The 12,438-nt window shown below is 30.6% G+C and overlaps 1 protein-coding gene across 1 annotated transcript in view; it reads left to right on the top strand.

The window, feature by feature from the left end:
* The window catches only part of LOC113368375 (sodium channel protein para), a 76,211-nt gene that overhangs the window by 62,541 nt on the left and 1,232 nt on the right, over window positions 1-12,438 (top strand). Inside the window, exons 19-33 of the mRNA XM_026609923.1 lie at window positions 1,908-2,182; window positions 2,808-2,981; window positions 3,334-3,496; window positions 3,570-3,757; window positions 4,273-4,510; window positions 5,282-5,413; window positions 5,485-5,826; window positions 5,901-6,169; window positions 6,400-6,573; window positions 8,619-8,741; window positions 10,474-10,596; window positions 10,677-10,871; window positions 11,150-11,395; window positions 11,483-11,753; window positions 11,867-12,171. Coding sequence (XP_026465708.1) covers window positions 1,908-2,182; window positions 2,808-2,981; window positions 3,334-3,496; window positions 3,570-3,757; window positions 4,273-4,510; window positions 5,282-5,413; window positions 5,485-5,826; window positions 5,901-6,169; window positions 6,400-6,573; window positions 8,619-8,741; window positions 10,474-10,596; window positions 10,677-10,871; window positions 11,150-11,395; window positions 11,483-11,753; window positions 11,867-12,171 — 3,218 coding nt within the window. The remainder of the gene's footprint in view (window positions 1-1,907; window positions 2,183-2,807; window positions 2,982-3,333; window positions 3,497-3,569; window positions 3,758-4,272; window positions 4,511-5,281; window positions 5,414-5,484; window positions 5,827-5,900; window positions 6,170-6,399; window positions 6,574-8,618; window positions 8,742-10,473; window positions 10,597-10,676; window positions 10,872-11,149; window positions 11,396-11,482; window positions 11,754-11,866; window positions 12,172-12,438) is intronic.

Genomic DNA, 12,438 nt, shown 5'->3' with positions numbered 1-12,438 from the left:
TTTCTAAATTTAATAATAGAAATAATATCTATTATGAAGAATATTATAAAATTGAGTATGATCATGTACTCTATATAAGCATTGATTACAATATTTTAAATTCATGTTGCTTAGATTATGATGGCTAGCTTAATTAATAATTTGGCAAATAATTTTATAAAAAAAATGTCATTTATAAGACTGAATATAAAGGATTTGGTTATAATTTTTTTTAGTTAATGCTTATATATCGATGTGGCATAATCAAAATACATGTAACGTTCTTGCACTTGATGAGGACTAGTATTTTATGACAACTTCTCAGAACGTGTTCGCACTTCATAATTTTATCAAGGTGCAATATGTATTCACTTGAATTATTGAACTCAACATCAAAACAGTTGAGCAAAGCCAAATATTGGTTTCACATACTCAGAATACATGAATGACATATACGACAGTAGCTTATGTATTTATTTTCATATAAGTATCTACTTACATAGTGTACTCGTAAGAAAATTCGAAGCAATTTCGGCATCATGATTACTAGTTGTTATCAAATCTAGAACAAGGACTCGGTTATTGAAAGCTTCGTTTTTTGTCGTATAAATTCAAAAATAATGGATATATTTAGATTTGAGATAGTTATAATGCAGCTAAACATATTATTTCAACATATATGTAAATTATTGCTTACATTTTATAATTAAAGTGGTTAGATGATTATGATTTGAAACATCATGATATTCATCAACGTTCTAAATAAAAAGTTTTCTAATTATAATTCAATCCGGTATTCTAATTATGGACGTCTCAAAACGTTTTGTCAAAAAAGACTGTACTGAGTTTAAAAATTTAAATTGGATAGTTTTGTCTGATAATCGTCTCAGCCGTTTCTTTATAATTGATAAAAATTCTGAACCTTTAAAAATATAAAAATTGTTTGAAATATAACAGTTGAAAATCGTTCTGATTCGTATTTGGTAAAGATCACTTACAGTTTTTTGTAATTAGTTGTTGAATTGTTTAACTACTTTTTAGGAACTTTGCATGGATATATAACTTATGGTCTAACTGAACGAACATTCTAAAATACTATAAATCTACAAAAGTGGTTTAATGATTAAAATTTATTAAAATATAGTTCTGATAAACTTCAACTATTGATTAATTCAATTGATTATTTACACATATCAGGAAGATCATGCAACTCCTCTTAAGTTAAAATATCATTTGTACCTTATTTATTTTTAATAGGAATTTAAAAAACGCTTAACTTAATTTAAACTGTTCTAAAAAATATTTTAGCAAGAGTTTAGTTTATTTGGGATTGCAAACTGGAAATACACGTTCACTAATTTTTGTGAAGTTGTTTTTTATTACTAGAAAAAAAAATATTATTAGAGCAAAATAATAATTTCAAAATATATTATATTAGATACTCTTTGTTACCTTCTTAAAATTTTCACCTTCTTAAAACATTTATTTTTGTAATTTTTAGTATTTTTTAACATATATCCGAATTCAAATTCACAGTTTGAATTTACTAATTTAAATAATTTTCTACATACTTTTTACTGACATAAAAAAGTAAGTTGAGTTTACCAAATATTCATTTACATTATCACAATATTGTCTAAAAATTTTAAAATATATTAGACTGCAGATTATTTTAAAATATATTAAATATTTGAGATCTTCAATTATATTAATTAAAATTTATAATTGTATCAATTATCTAGCTGCATTATAACTTATCCAGTTAATTTAAAAAAATATAAATTGATAATTATATTTTTCGACATAAAAGCAAGCTTTCATAGACAAAACCGATTTAAGTTGAAATAAAAATTTTCTGTTTTCCCCAAAAAATCTCTTTCCCCGAAAAAGAGTGGCTATAACCTATACTAACACAAACACATGTTCAGTGTCCGTCTACTATTTTCCAACAGAGGAGGACGAAGATGGTCCTACTATGAAAGAAAAAGCTTTAGAGGTTCTTATGAAAGGTATAGATTTGTTCTGCGTTTGGGACTGCTGTTGGGTCTGGCTGAAATTCCAGGAATGGGTCGCACTGTTGGTTTTCGACCCGTTTGTGGAATTGTTCATCACACTCTGCATTGTCGTCAACACGTTGTTCATGGCACTGGATCATCACGATATGAATAAGGACATGGAGAAAGCGCTCAAGAGTGGCAACTATGTGAGTAATAATTTATTAATTTATTTGGAATTAATTAATGAATAACCTAAAAAATGACTCAATTCTAAGTCCCATTAAACTCTCTGCAATCCCCTCTACCAGGGATAGCAACTATTCCGCGTAAAAGCCCAATGCCATGAAGATTGTCACCTCATGGCCAATATAATAATACGAAAATACGTCCGAACAACATGTTGGACGACATGTTGTTTTCACCTTTGCTTTAAGATTTATCACTATGGGTTGAAGTCTAAGTCTAAATGTAAGACTAAGGACTAAGTTATGTTCAAATAATTTTAATAGATCTTGCTTACGTTTCGAAACAGACACATAACTTAACATGGTTATTATAGTTGGATATTTTTAATTCAAATATAAATAAAAATTTTTACTATTTCATTTAAATTCATTCATGGTTTATTTTTGTTTATATAATTTGTGTAATGTATCCATTAAAGAAGTGTCAAATTAGGTTACGGATCGTATTTAAAAAATAGAAATTTTATTGAAAATCTTATAACCATAACTTAATTTTCATATTAAGAACTTGATGTTGGATGCTTAGATGAATAATTTTTTTTCTAAACTTAGATTTAAAAAATAATTTGATTATATTTTTTAATAGTTCTTCACTGCGACGTTTGCGATAGAAGCCACTCTTAAACTGATCGCCATGTCTCCAAAGTTTTACTTTCAAGAAGGCTGGAATATTTTCGATTTCATTATTGTAGCTCTTTCTCTTCTGGAACTTGGATTAGAAGGTGTACAAGGCTTGTCAGTGTTGAGATCATTCCGATTGGTAAATATATTTTTATATCAATCTACTTAAAATAATGAAAAAAACGAAACTTACAATTAATTGAATTTTGTGATTGTACTTAAACAGTAAGATCCTATTAAGGTTAAAGGAATCCTTATATTCAATTTATTTGTATTCGGACACTAAAACAATGCACTTCGTAATTTTCATTAAGTCGTCAATAATATCGAAACTTTCTTCGATGTTGGTAAAAAGAATCCTAGTAATTAACTGTTATTCATAGACCTAAACAAACTAGTTTCAGAATTGTCATACCTGTTCTTTAAAACTACTGGTGAATAAGAATTTTTTCATTGCAGTTAATTTATTTAAATTATTTTTTCTATTACAGCTCCGAGTATTCAAATTAGCTAAATCTTGGCCAACGCTGAATTTGCTTATATCCATTATGGGTCGAACGATGGGTGCCTTGGGTAATCTAACGTTTGTGTTGTGTATTATCATCTTCATATTCGCCGTAATGGGTATGCAGTTGTTTGGAAAAAATTATTATGGTAAGAAGATTTTGAATCCAATTATATTAATATGTAATGATTGATTTTTATATACGATTATATTGTTATATAGATAAAGTCGATCGTTTTCCCGATGGAGAGCTACCTAGATGGAACTTTACAGATTTCATGCACTCATTTATGATTGTGTTTCGTGTGCTTTGTGGAGAGTGGATAGAGTCTATGTGGGATTGCATGCTTGTAGGTGATGTCAGCTGTATTCCTTTCTTCTTGGCTACTGTTGTCATTGGTAATTTTGTGGTAAGTATATAATTAAATAAGTGGGGTACAAAATGGTGCCCTTAGAGCCAATGCCAATGACATTTTAATATATATTACTATTTTTATATACATATATGATATTTTTGAAAAACATTTAAATCTTTAGAACTATCGTGCTAATTAAAACAAATGAATTCTAAATTAGTTTGTAATTTTTTAATTCTTGAGTAAATGGACTTTTTCTCTCAAAATGCTAAAAAGCTCTACACACTGTCAACACGAGTTTCTGACAAATTGATTGATCTGTTATTCCTTTAAAAATTAACAAACATTCAAGCAAATTGGACTTTTATTGCACAGTTAGTAAAACGTTATAGCTGAGTTGGTTAGCGCGTCACCGTAATTTTCTTTCGCGTTAGTAGATAAAAAAGTCGAAACTGATCGGGTTCGAAACCCACGGCTGTAATATATTTAAAGCAGGTTGCCACCTATTTCAGTGCAGTTACATAGTGAATTTATAATCGACTGAATTATATTTGAACATTATCAAACAGGTATTGAATCTCTTCTTGGCCTTGCTCTTGTCGAACTTCGGTTCTTCGAGCTTATCAGCCCCAACAGCGGACAACGACACAAACAAGATTGCCGAGGCATTCAACAGAATATCTCGTTTCATCAATTGGGTCAAAAGAAATATAGCTGATGCAGCTAAATTGGTTAAGAACAAACTGACGAATCAGATATCCGATCGCCACGGTGCAGGTGAGGGCCCGTCCACCAGTTGGAAAGAAGGTTTTTATCATCTCGCTCACTTAAATATCACGTCGCGTAAATCGTGTAGTTCATTTAAATAGACGCGCTTTTTGAAATTAATAAAACGCTTTGCAAATAATATTTTACGGTTTCCGTTCATGTAATGTATGCATAATATCGAGATATTTGAGATGAGATCGATTCGCTCGATTTGCTAAATTGGTGGAATTGGTTTTACTTTTCTGTTCATTTGAAATTATGTACATTGTGCTTTCATGGAAATAGTAATAATAAATTTTATGAACATTTTATATATCAATTGGTATTGAAAATATATTATATATGATGCGATCAAGTACTGCAAAATATGCTTTAAAAAATTTTCACGCTTTGTACAAATCCACTTACAATGCTTTTAAGTTTTAAATATCAATATATTCTTTTTTATTTTACAGCTTCGCATATAACTTGGCATATAACACGCAAATAAGCTTTGGCACATTGCTTTGTACATTTTTACAACTGTAATCAATATTTTACTGAAATCGATTAAATAAAAATATCCATGAGAGCATATATGTTAGAATAAAACAAACATTTGCAAGATAAATAACTAAAACTACTAGTGAAGTTGACACTGAATAACAAAATAATCATCTTGCAGGTGTTACTTTAGAATGTCATTTTCCAAAAATAATTGAATTTTTCTAAATTTTGATGGTTTTATTAATCTGTGTCAAATTAGTAAAACACTTTCAAAATATAAACTACTGTATCCACACAATGTGGATTTTCCCTTCCTTCTCTCAGATCATGCCGGGGAAACAGAAATTGAATTAGGAACAGACGAAATCTTGGCCGATGGTATACTCAGAAAGTCTTCCAAAGATTTGAACCAATTAGAAGTAGCGATAGGTGAGGGAATGGAATTTACGATACATGGTGAGTAAAATATAAAAAATACTGTAGTGGTAACTAGATTGAAATGATTATTCACCAATTTCAACTATCAGGAGATTTAAAAAATAAACTGAAAAAAGGAAAAATGTTAATGAATAACACCAAAACCATTGGCAACTCCATAAGTGGGAATCACCAGGATAATAGATTAGAAAATGATATACTTAATAATCACGGATTACAGGTAAGAAAACAGACTAATAAATATTTCTTTATAATATTATGCACATTTGATGATAAAATCAATTTGTTGCAGGATGATGTGCTTAGTGTGAAATCTTACGGAAGTCATCTGAATAGACCATTCAAAGATGAAAGTCATAAAGGCAGTGCCGAAACGATGGAAGGAGAAGAAAAACGAGATATTAGTAAAGAAGATCTTGGATTAGATGATGGTAAATACAGTTTTTTAAACTTTTAAACAAAATAAATTTAATGACCTATTTTTGTTTAGATTTGGAAGACAGAGAATCAGGCGAAGAAGGTGACGAACCAGAAGAACCTGGTTTACATCCTGCCGCAATTGTTGTAGATCCAGATGCAGCAGGAATGGACGAGTATCCGTCCGACTGTTTCCCACCACCATGTTATAAGAAGTTTCCATTTCTTGCTGGGGATGACGATGCGCCTTTCTGGCAAGGCTGGGCAAATCTTAGATTGAAAACGTTTCAGCTGATCGAGAACAAGTACTTTGAGACGGCGGTTATCACCATGATTCTACTCAGTAGTTTGGCTCTGGTGAGAAAAATCAGATTTTGAACTAAACTGTCATAAACGAACAAATAGTAAAATTGTTTTACCTAGAATTAAAAAATAACCAACCATATCATTTATAAAATTGAGATTTAAATTAAAAACCTTAAACTTTTCATATATTAAACAAGTTTTTGTAAATTTTATCATGTGTAGTAGTATGCAGAAGTAAAATGTTCCATTTGTATAGTGACTATACCATGAACCATTTTTAGGCTTTGGAGGATGTTCATCTCCAACATCGGCCGATCTTGCAGGACATATTGTACTACATGGATCGAATATTCACAGTGATATTTTTCATAGAGATGCTGATCAAGTGGTTGGCGCTTGGCTTCAAAATGTATTTCACGAACGCCTGGTGCTGGCTGGATTTCGTTATAGTAATGGTAAGAAATCATTTTTATACTAATGATATAATTTATTATAATAAATATAATAGAAATTTAAAATATAGTTGAATAATGAAAATCACATAGTTAAAAGTAACAGCAAATGGAATAAATAAGCAGAATGCAAAATTAGTTACTAAATTAAATTTTCATGAAAATTACAATTTTAATTGTGCTGACTTTATATGAAATACTAAATAATTATAGCTTTGAACGAAGAATATTGTAGTTAACATGATCGTACATTAACATGGCTCATTGGGTACTAATATTTTAATAATCATTCTAACAACAACGGTAATCAACTACATTTGCTATTTCATACGATCAGGCGTCAATTAACAACTATCAAAATAGATATCATAGATCTTACTATGCAATATTAAGCTTATTAGGGCCACATTCATAGTACTGATGTGTTATTTTCATTACCATAAAAATGTTCGTCACATATGAAACATAAATAACGAATCAGCTGTCGCTCATTAACCTTGGCGCCATATGGGTCGGTGCCGCCGACATCCCGGCATTCCGCTCGATGCGAACGCTCCGTGCTCTGAGGCCGCTCAGGGCGGTCAGCCGTTGGGAAGGCATGAGAGTAAGTAAGGAGAGAGTACACCGAGGAGATCACAATTTCACGCCAAAATGCATTCTATAACCTTCTCTCTCTCCCTCTCTTGAAATTGCTGAACGATTTTTCTCTGTCGTAATCCAAAGTTATGATTTGATTTGGTTAGTGTCACCTCATACTGCATATCCATGATTCATGGTTGGCGACACAGTTTTTGATCATTTCTTCATTTCGGTGTGTTTATGGCAATGATGGTGTTGTGATCGATGGGAAACGTCGTGGTTCGAATTACACGAAAAAATATTTTATAATAAAAATTAGTTCCGAAACTAATTTAATCAGTCGTAATTCGAATTACGATTGTTTTGCAAAGCTTTAATCGTGTTGCAGGTGTACAACTTGGCTATTGATGGGTTTGATAATTGATGGTGTATTCTTGACTTGTCTTCTTCGCAAATTCTTTCTATTTCAGAGAAATACGTGCTCTTGTATATATGTATATACATTAGGGTGGTTCTTAATATGGACATTTTTGAATTTTATTGCTCCCGAGGGCTTAAATGCTTCTAAATTGATAAGAGAAAGATCTCTAAAAGTTTTAGCTCTTAATATTAACGTTTAGATAGTGCGCATTTCAATCAAAGCTTTGTATGGAAAAAGCATGGAAAAAATTTCGAAAATTTTAAAAATGTTTTTTATGTATAACTTAGCGACAAATGAATCAAAAGTAACAATACGTGTCATCTTATATTGAAAATTCGACGCTCTACATAACAGGTATTTTATAATTTGTTTTGTAGAGCGTCGAATTTTGAATGAAACTCATTCATTTGTTTGCTAAGTTATATCTGAAAAACATTTTTAAAATTTTTGAGAATTTTTTCATGCTATTTCCATACAAAATTTTGATTGAATCGCGCACTATCTAAAAGACAATATTGAGCTAAAACTTTTAGAGTATTTTTTTTTATCAATGTGGAAGCATTTGAGCTCCTGGGAGCAAGGAAATTCGAAAATGTCCATATTAAGGACCACCCTAATATAAATACAAACATATACATAAGCATATTATATACATATATATGTATGTATATATACAAATGTAATATATTTGGGTATTATAGCCTATGCAACGTCTTGGCAAATATTGTAAAAAAGCCTTACTGCTTTAATTGTGCATTTATCAATATGAATAATTTATTTGTTTTTAGTAGTTCGATTTTTAAGAAATTAATAGAACGTTTTATATTAAAAAAATATCACCACTTAGTATTTAATATGAATATTAATTTTAATGCCAAGATACCATATGCAGTGTAGCATCGAATATAACCAATAATCAGGTTGCCATAAGGCGTTAAACGTTATAGGAACTGAAATAAGTTACCTTAGCAATTTCAACTGTATAGAGAGTTGGAAACATGAAATGACCCATAATGCTCTTTCTTCCCAAATGCTTGCCGCGTCTTAGGTCTCGCTCATAAACTTCGTAGCCTCTCTGGCCGGTGCAGGAGGTATCCAAGCCTTCAAAACCATGCGAACTTTAAGGGCGCTCCGTCCGCTCAGAGCCATGAGCCGTATGCAGGGCATGAGGGTACGTAGCGCGCAACAATTGACCCCCAGATTCAAAAACCAATGTTCAGTTTTTCATTAGATGCCCTTATTAGAAACTCAGAGAATGCCCTACACATTTAGATTATGCATATTTTATTTTCAAATTGTAGACACGTTCGAAAATGTTAGACCCCATTTTTGTCATGCATCTTAAACGTAGATAATTCATGTAGCCGTAGAAACTTTGGCATCCTCAATTGACTGTTTTGTATTTGATTCATAGTATTTAACTAGGAAAAGGCCGCAAAGAGTTCTACTATATTTATAAACAATTTTTTTACTGCCCCCGCTTTATCTTTAAAATAATCTTAAAAGATAAAGTTAGGTAAACTCTTTGCGACAATTTTTTAATAATCTGTTATATTTAATAAAATGTCTGAACGATTAGTTTTATTCTCAACACACCATATCATAGTAGTCCGTAGATATAGCTTATACTAACATAACAGAATCTCACACACAAGCACATATATTATGCTAAACAAAACATATTGCACACTTCAATCTTCATGGAGGCCGCCATGGTATATTTAATCTCAATCTTGGCCAGCTCGATATCAAGCAGTATGATATCCAATTTCTACTTAAGGTTATAGATCTCAATCAAATATAATCTCAAGTGAAAATCACCTTTCGTAGATATTGATGCCACACAAACACGCCAATACTATTAGAAGTAAATCCAATATATATAGTTCAAACATAACAAATAATATGTTGACCGCTGGGTTGCCCTCTCAATAACTATATTAAAGCAGATTGTATAATATCAAATTCAACTTGTAAAATATCTACTTCTGTTAAAAAAATCTACAAGTGATAAATAAACAATGAATAAGCAATGAACATTATTCGTTTAAGAATATTCTTCTGAAAAGCATTCTTCAAATAGCATTGTAATGATCAAGACATTTTACAATATTACTGGCAACTAGCATATACGACACACTGAAATAACTTTACTACTATTTTTTATTAACTCGTTGTAATTTAATATTTGGAAATTAATCTATAGTACCACTTAATTTGCAATAATAGGATAGCATGATCGACACGTATGATGTAGAAATAATTGTTTAATCAATTATACGAGTATATATATAAATAACATTTGCATGCTTTTTATGCTGTAATAGAATTGGCTTTACTTATGATCACTGTTTCATTAAATTTTCTCGTATATATATAAATAACATTTGCATGCTTTTAATGCTGTAATAGAATTGGCTTTACTTATGATCACTGTTTCATTAAATTTTGCAAGATATTCATTTAATTAAAAATTTCCTTTTCATATCTTCATATAATTCATTTACTCGGCGCATGTGTATTTAAAAATTTATGTCTTCATTATCGTATAATTATTGCTGCATGAAATATATTTCTTTGCATGATTATTTATAAAAATATTTAATTATGTTTGAAATTTCATACATGTTAGATGCAAGGTGGGTTTTATATATAATTATTATATGCAAATATTACTTCTCATTGATTAAAGTAATTATTGAACTTTTTAATTTATCATAATTTCAGTTGAAAATAGTATATTTGTATTCAATAGAACATCAAATTTATAGATAATGTGAATAGATTTTTATCTATTAGTAGATTTTTTTTTACTTTAAGTGTAAACATTGATTTTGAAATATAAAATAAATTAATTCTCAAAATATTTCACATATTTATATAATTTTTTGACTCAAATATAGGTCGTAGTGAACGCTCTCGTTCAGGCTATACCGTCCATCTTCAATGTATTACTTGTGTGTCTCATTTTCTGGCTGATATTCGCTATCATGGGCGTTCAGTTATTCGCTGGGAAATACTTCAAGGTAAAAACAATTTCATTTTAAATGTAAAATAAACTGTAATATTTATATTATGTTTTTTTTCATGATTTCTTTATTTTTAGTGCGTGGATGCAAACAAGACGACACTGAGTCATGAAATTATACCAGATCGAAATGCTTGCATAGCTGAAAACTACACTTGGGATAATTCGCCAATGAACTTCGATCACGTCGGAAAAGCTTATTTGTGCCTATTTCAAGTGGCCACCTTCAAAGGATGGATGGCCATTATGAACGATGCGATTGATTCGAGAGAGGTATATTTTAGAAAGAGAAATTAGAGAAAAGTATTATAATGCTATGGGATTCCAATCAAAAGTCTCTGGTTTAATATATTTTCAACTAAAAATAGCTTATACTATGATGCATTGCTGCATCAATAAAATAAATTGTAGTCTTACAGAAATTGTAATAATAAAATTCCCATTTTAAACAGTTGACCCATCGCATTGAGATGGGACAACTGTTTGGGTTGTCATATATAATTTATTAATAATTATTAACTTAATAATAAATTACATAATTTTATACATAGGTCGATAAGCAGCCTATAAGAGAGACGAACATTTATATGTATTTATATTTCGTCTTCTTTATCATATTCGGTTCGTTCTTCACTTTAAATCTGTTTATCGGAGTCATCATCGACAACTTCAATGAACAGAAGAAGAAAGCTGGTGGTTCCTTGGAAATGTTCATGACAGAAGATCAGAAAAAGTATTATAATGCCATGAAGAAAATGGGTTCAAAGAAACCATTGAAAGCAATTCCTAGGCCCAGGGTCAGTAAAAATAACATTTACAATAATTTCTTTGATCCAATATCAAGTTTAAGTCTGGATTTATGTATTCTATTTTTCTGATTCTAGTGGCGTCCTCAAGCAATAGTATTCGAAATAGTAACAAATAAAAAATTCGACATGATTATTATGTTGTTCATCGGTTTCAATATGCTCACCATGACGATGGATCACTACAAGCAAAGCTCTACATATAGTATGGTACTAGACAATCTAAATATGATCTTCATTGTGATATTTAGTTCGGAATGTCTTATGAAGATATTCGCCCTGAGGTATCACTACTTCGTTGAACCTTGGAATCTCTTCGACTTTGTTGTAGTTATCTTATCAATATTAGGTAAATTAATAATAATAGAATGATTAATAATAAAATAATTCAATCCATAATTGCATAAAATAAACAGAATTCAAGGAATATATTATTGAATTATCTATTTTTTTTTTACATAGGTCTCGTATTGAGTGACTTGATTGAGAAATATTTCGTATCTCCCACGCTGCTTCGAGTGGTGCGTGTGGCGAAAGTTGGACGAGTACTTCGTCTCGTAAAAGGAGCCAAAGGCATCAGGACGCTACTGTTCGCGCTTGCCATGTCCTTGCCAGCTCTGTTTAATATTTGCTTGTTGCTGTTTCTTGTCATGTTCATATTCGCTATATTCGGCATGTCATTTTTCATGCACGTCAAGGACAAGAGCGGTCTTGATGATGTTTATAATTTCAAGACATTTGGGCAGAGTATGATTCTTCTCTTTCAGGTAAGAAAAATTAATTAAAAAATGTTAAAATTATGTTATTATCTAGTATATAAAAATTAGTCGAGTTTTCCTTCCTGACGATTTAACTCCAGAACGCACGAACCGATTTCAACAATTTTGCATTCGTTGGAAAGGTCTCGGGCTCCGCGAGGTTTATAGCAAAGAAAATTGAAAAAAAAACTCTATAAAAGCGGAAAAATTGTTTTTCACATGCAGCGTCATCTCTGATACTTAGCATGTACTACAAACTAATATTTTTTGTTTGAC

The sequence above is a fragment of the Ctenocephalides felis genome, unplaced genomic scaffold (genome assembly GCF_003426905.1).
Source record: "Ctenocephalides felis isolate EL2017-DRISC unplaced genomic scaffold, ASM342690v1 CF-g0.4_SCAFFOLD_01170, whole genome shotgun sequence".
In the NCBI taxonomy this organism is placed as follows: Eukaryota; Metazoa; Arthropoda; class Insecta; order Siphonaptera; family Pulicidae; genus Ctenocephalides; species Ctenocephalides felis.
This window is presented reverse-complemented; position numbering and strand designations above follow the sequence as displayed.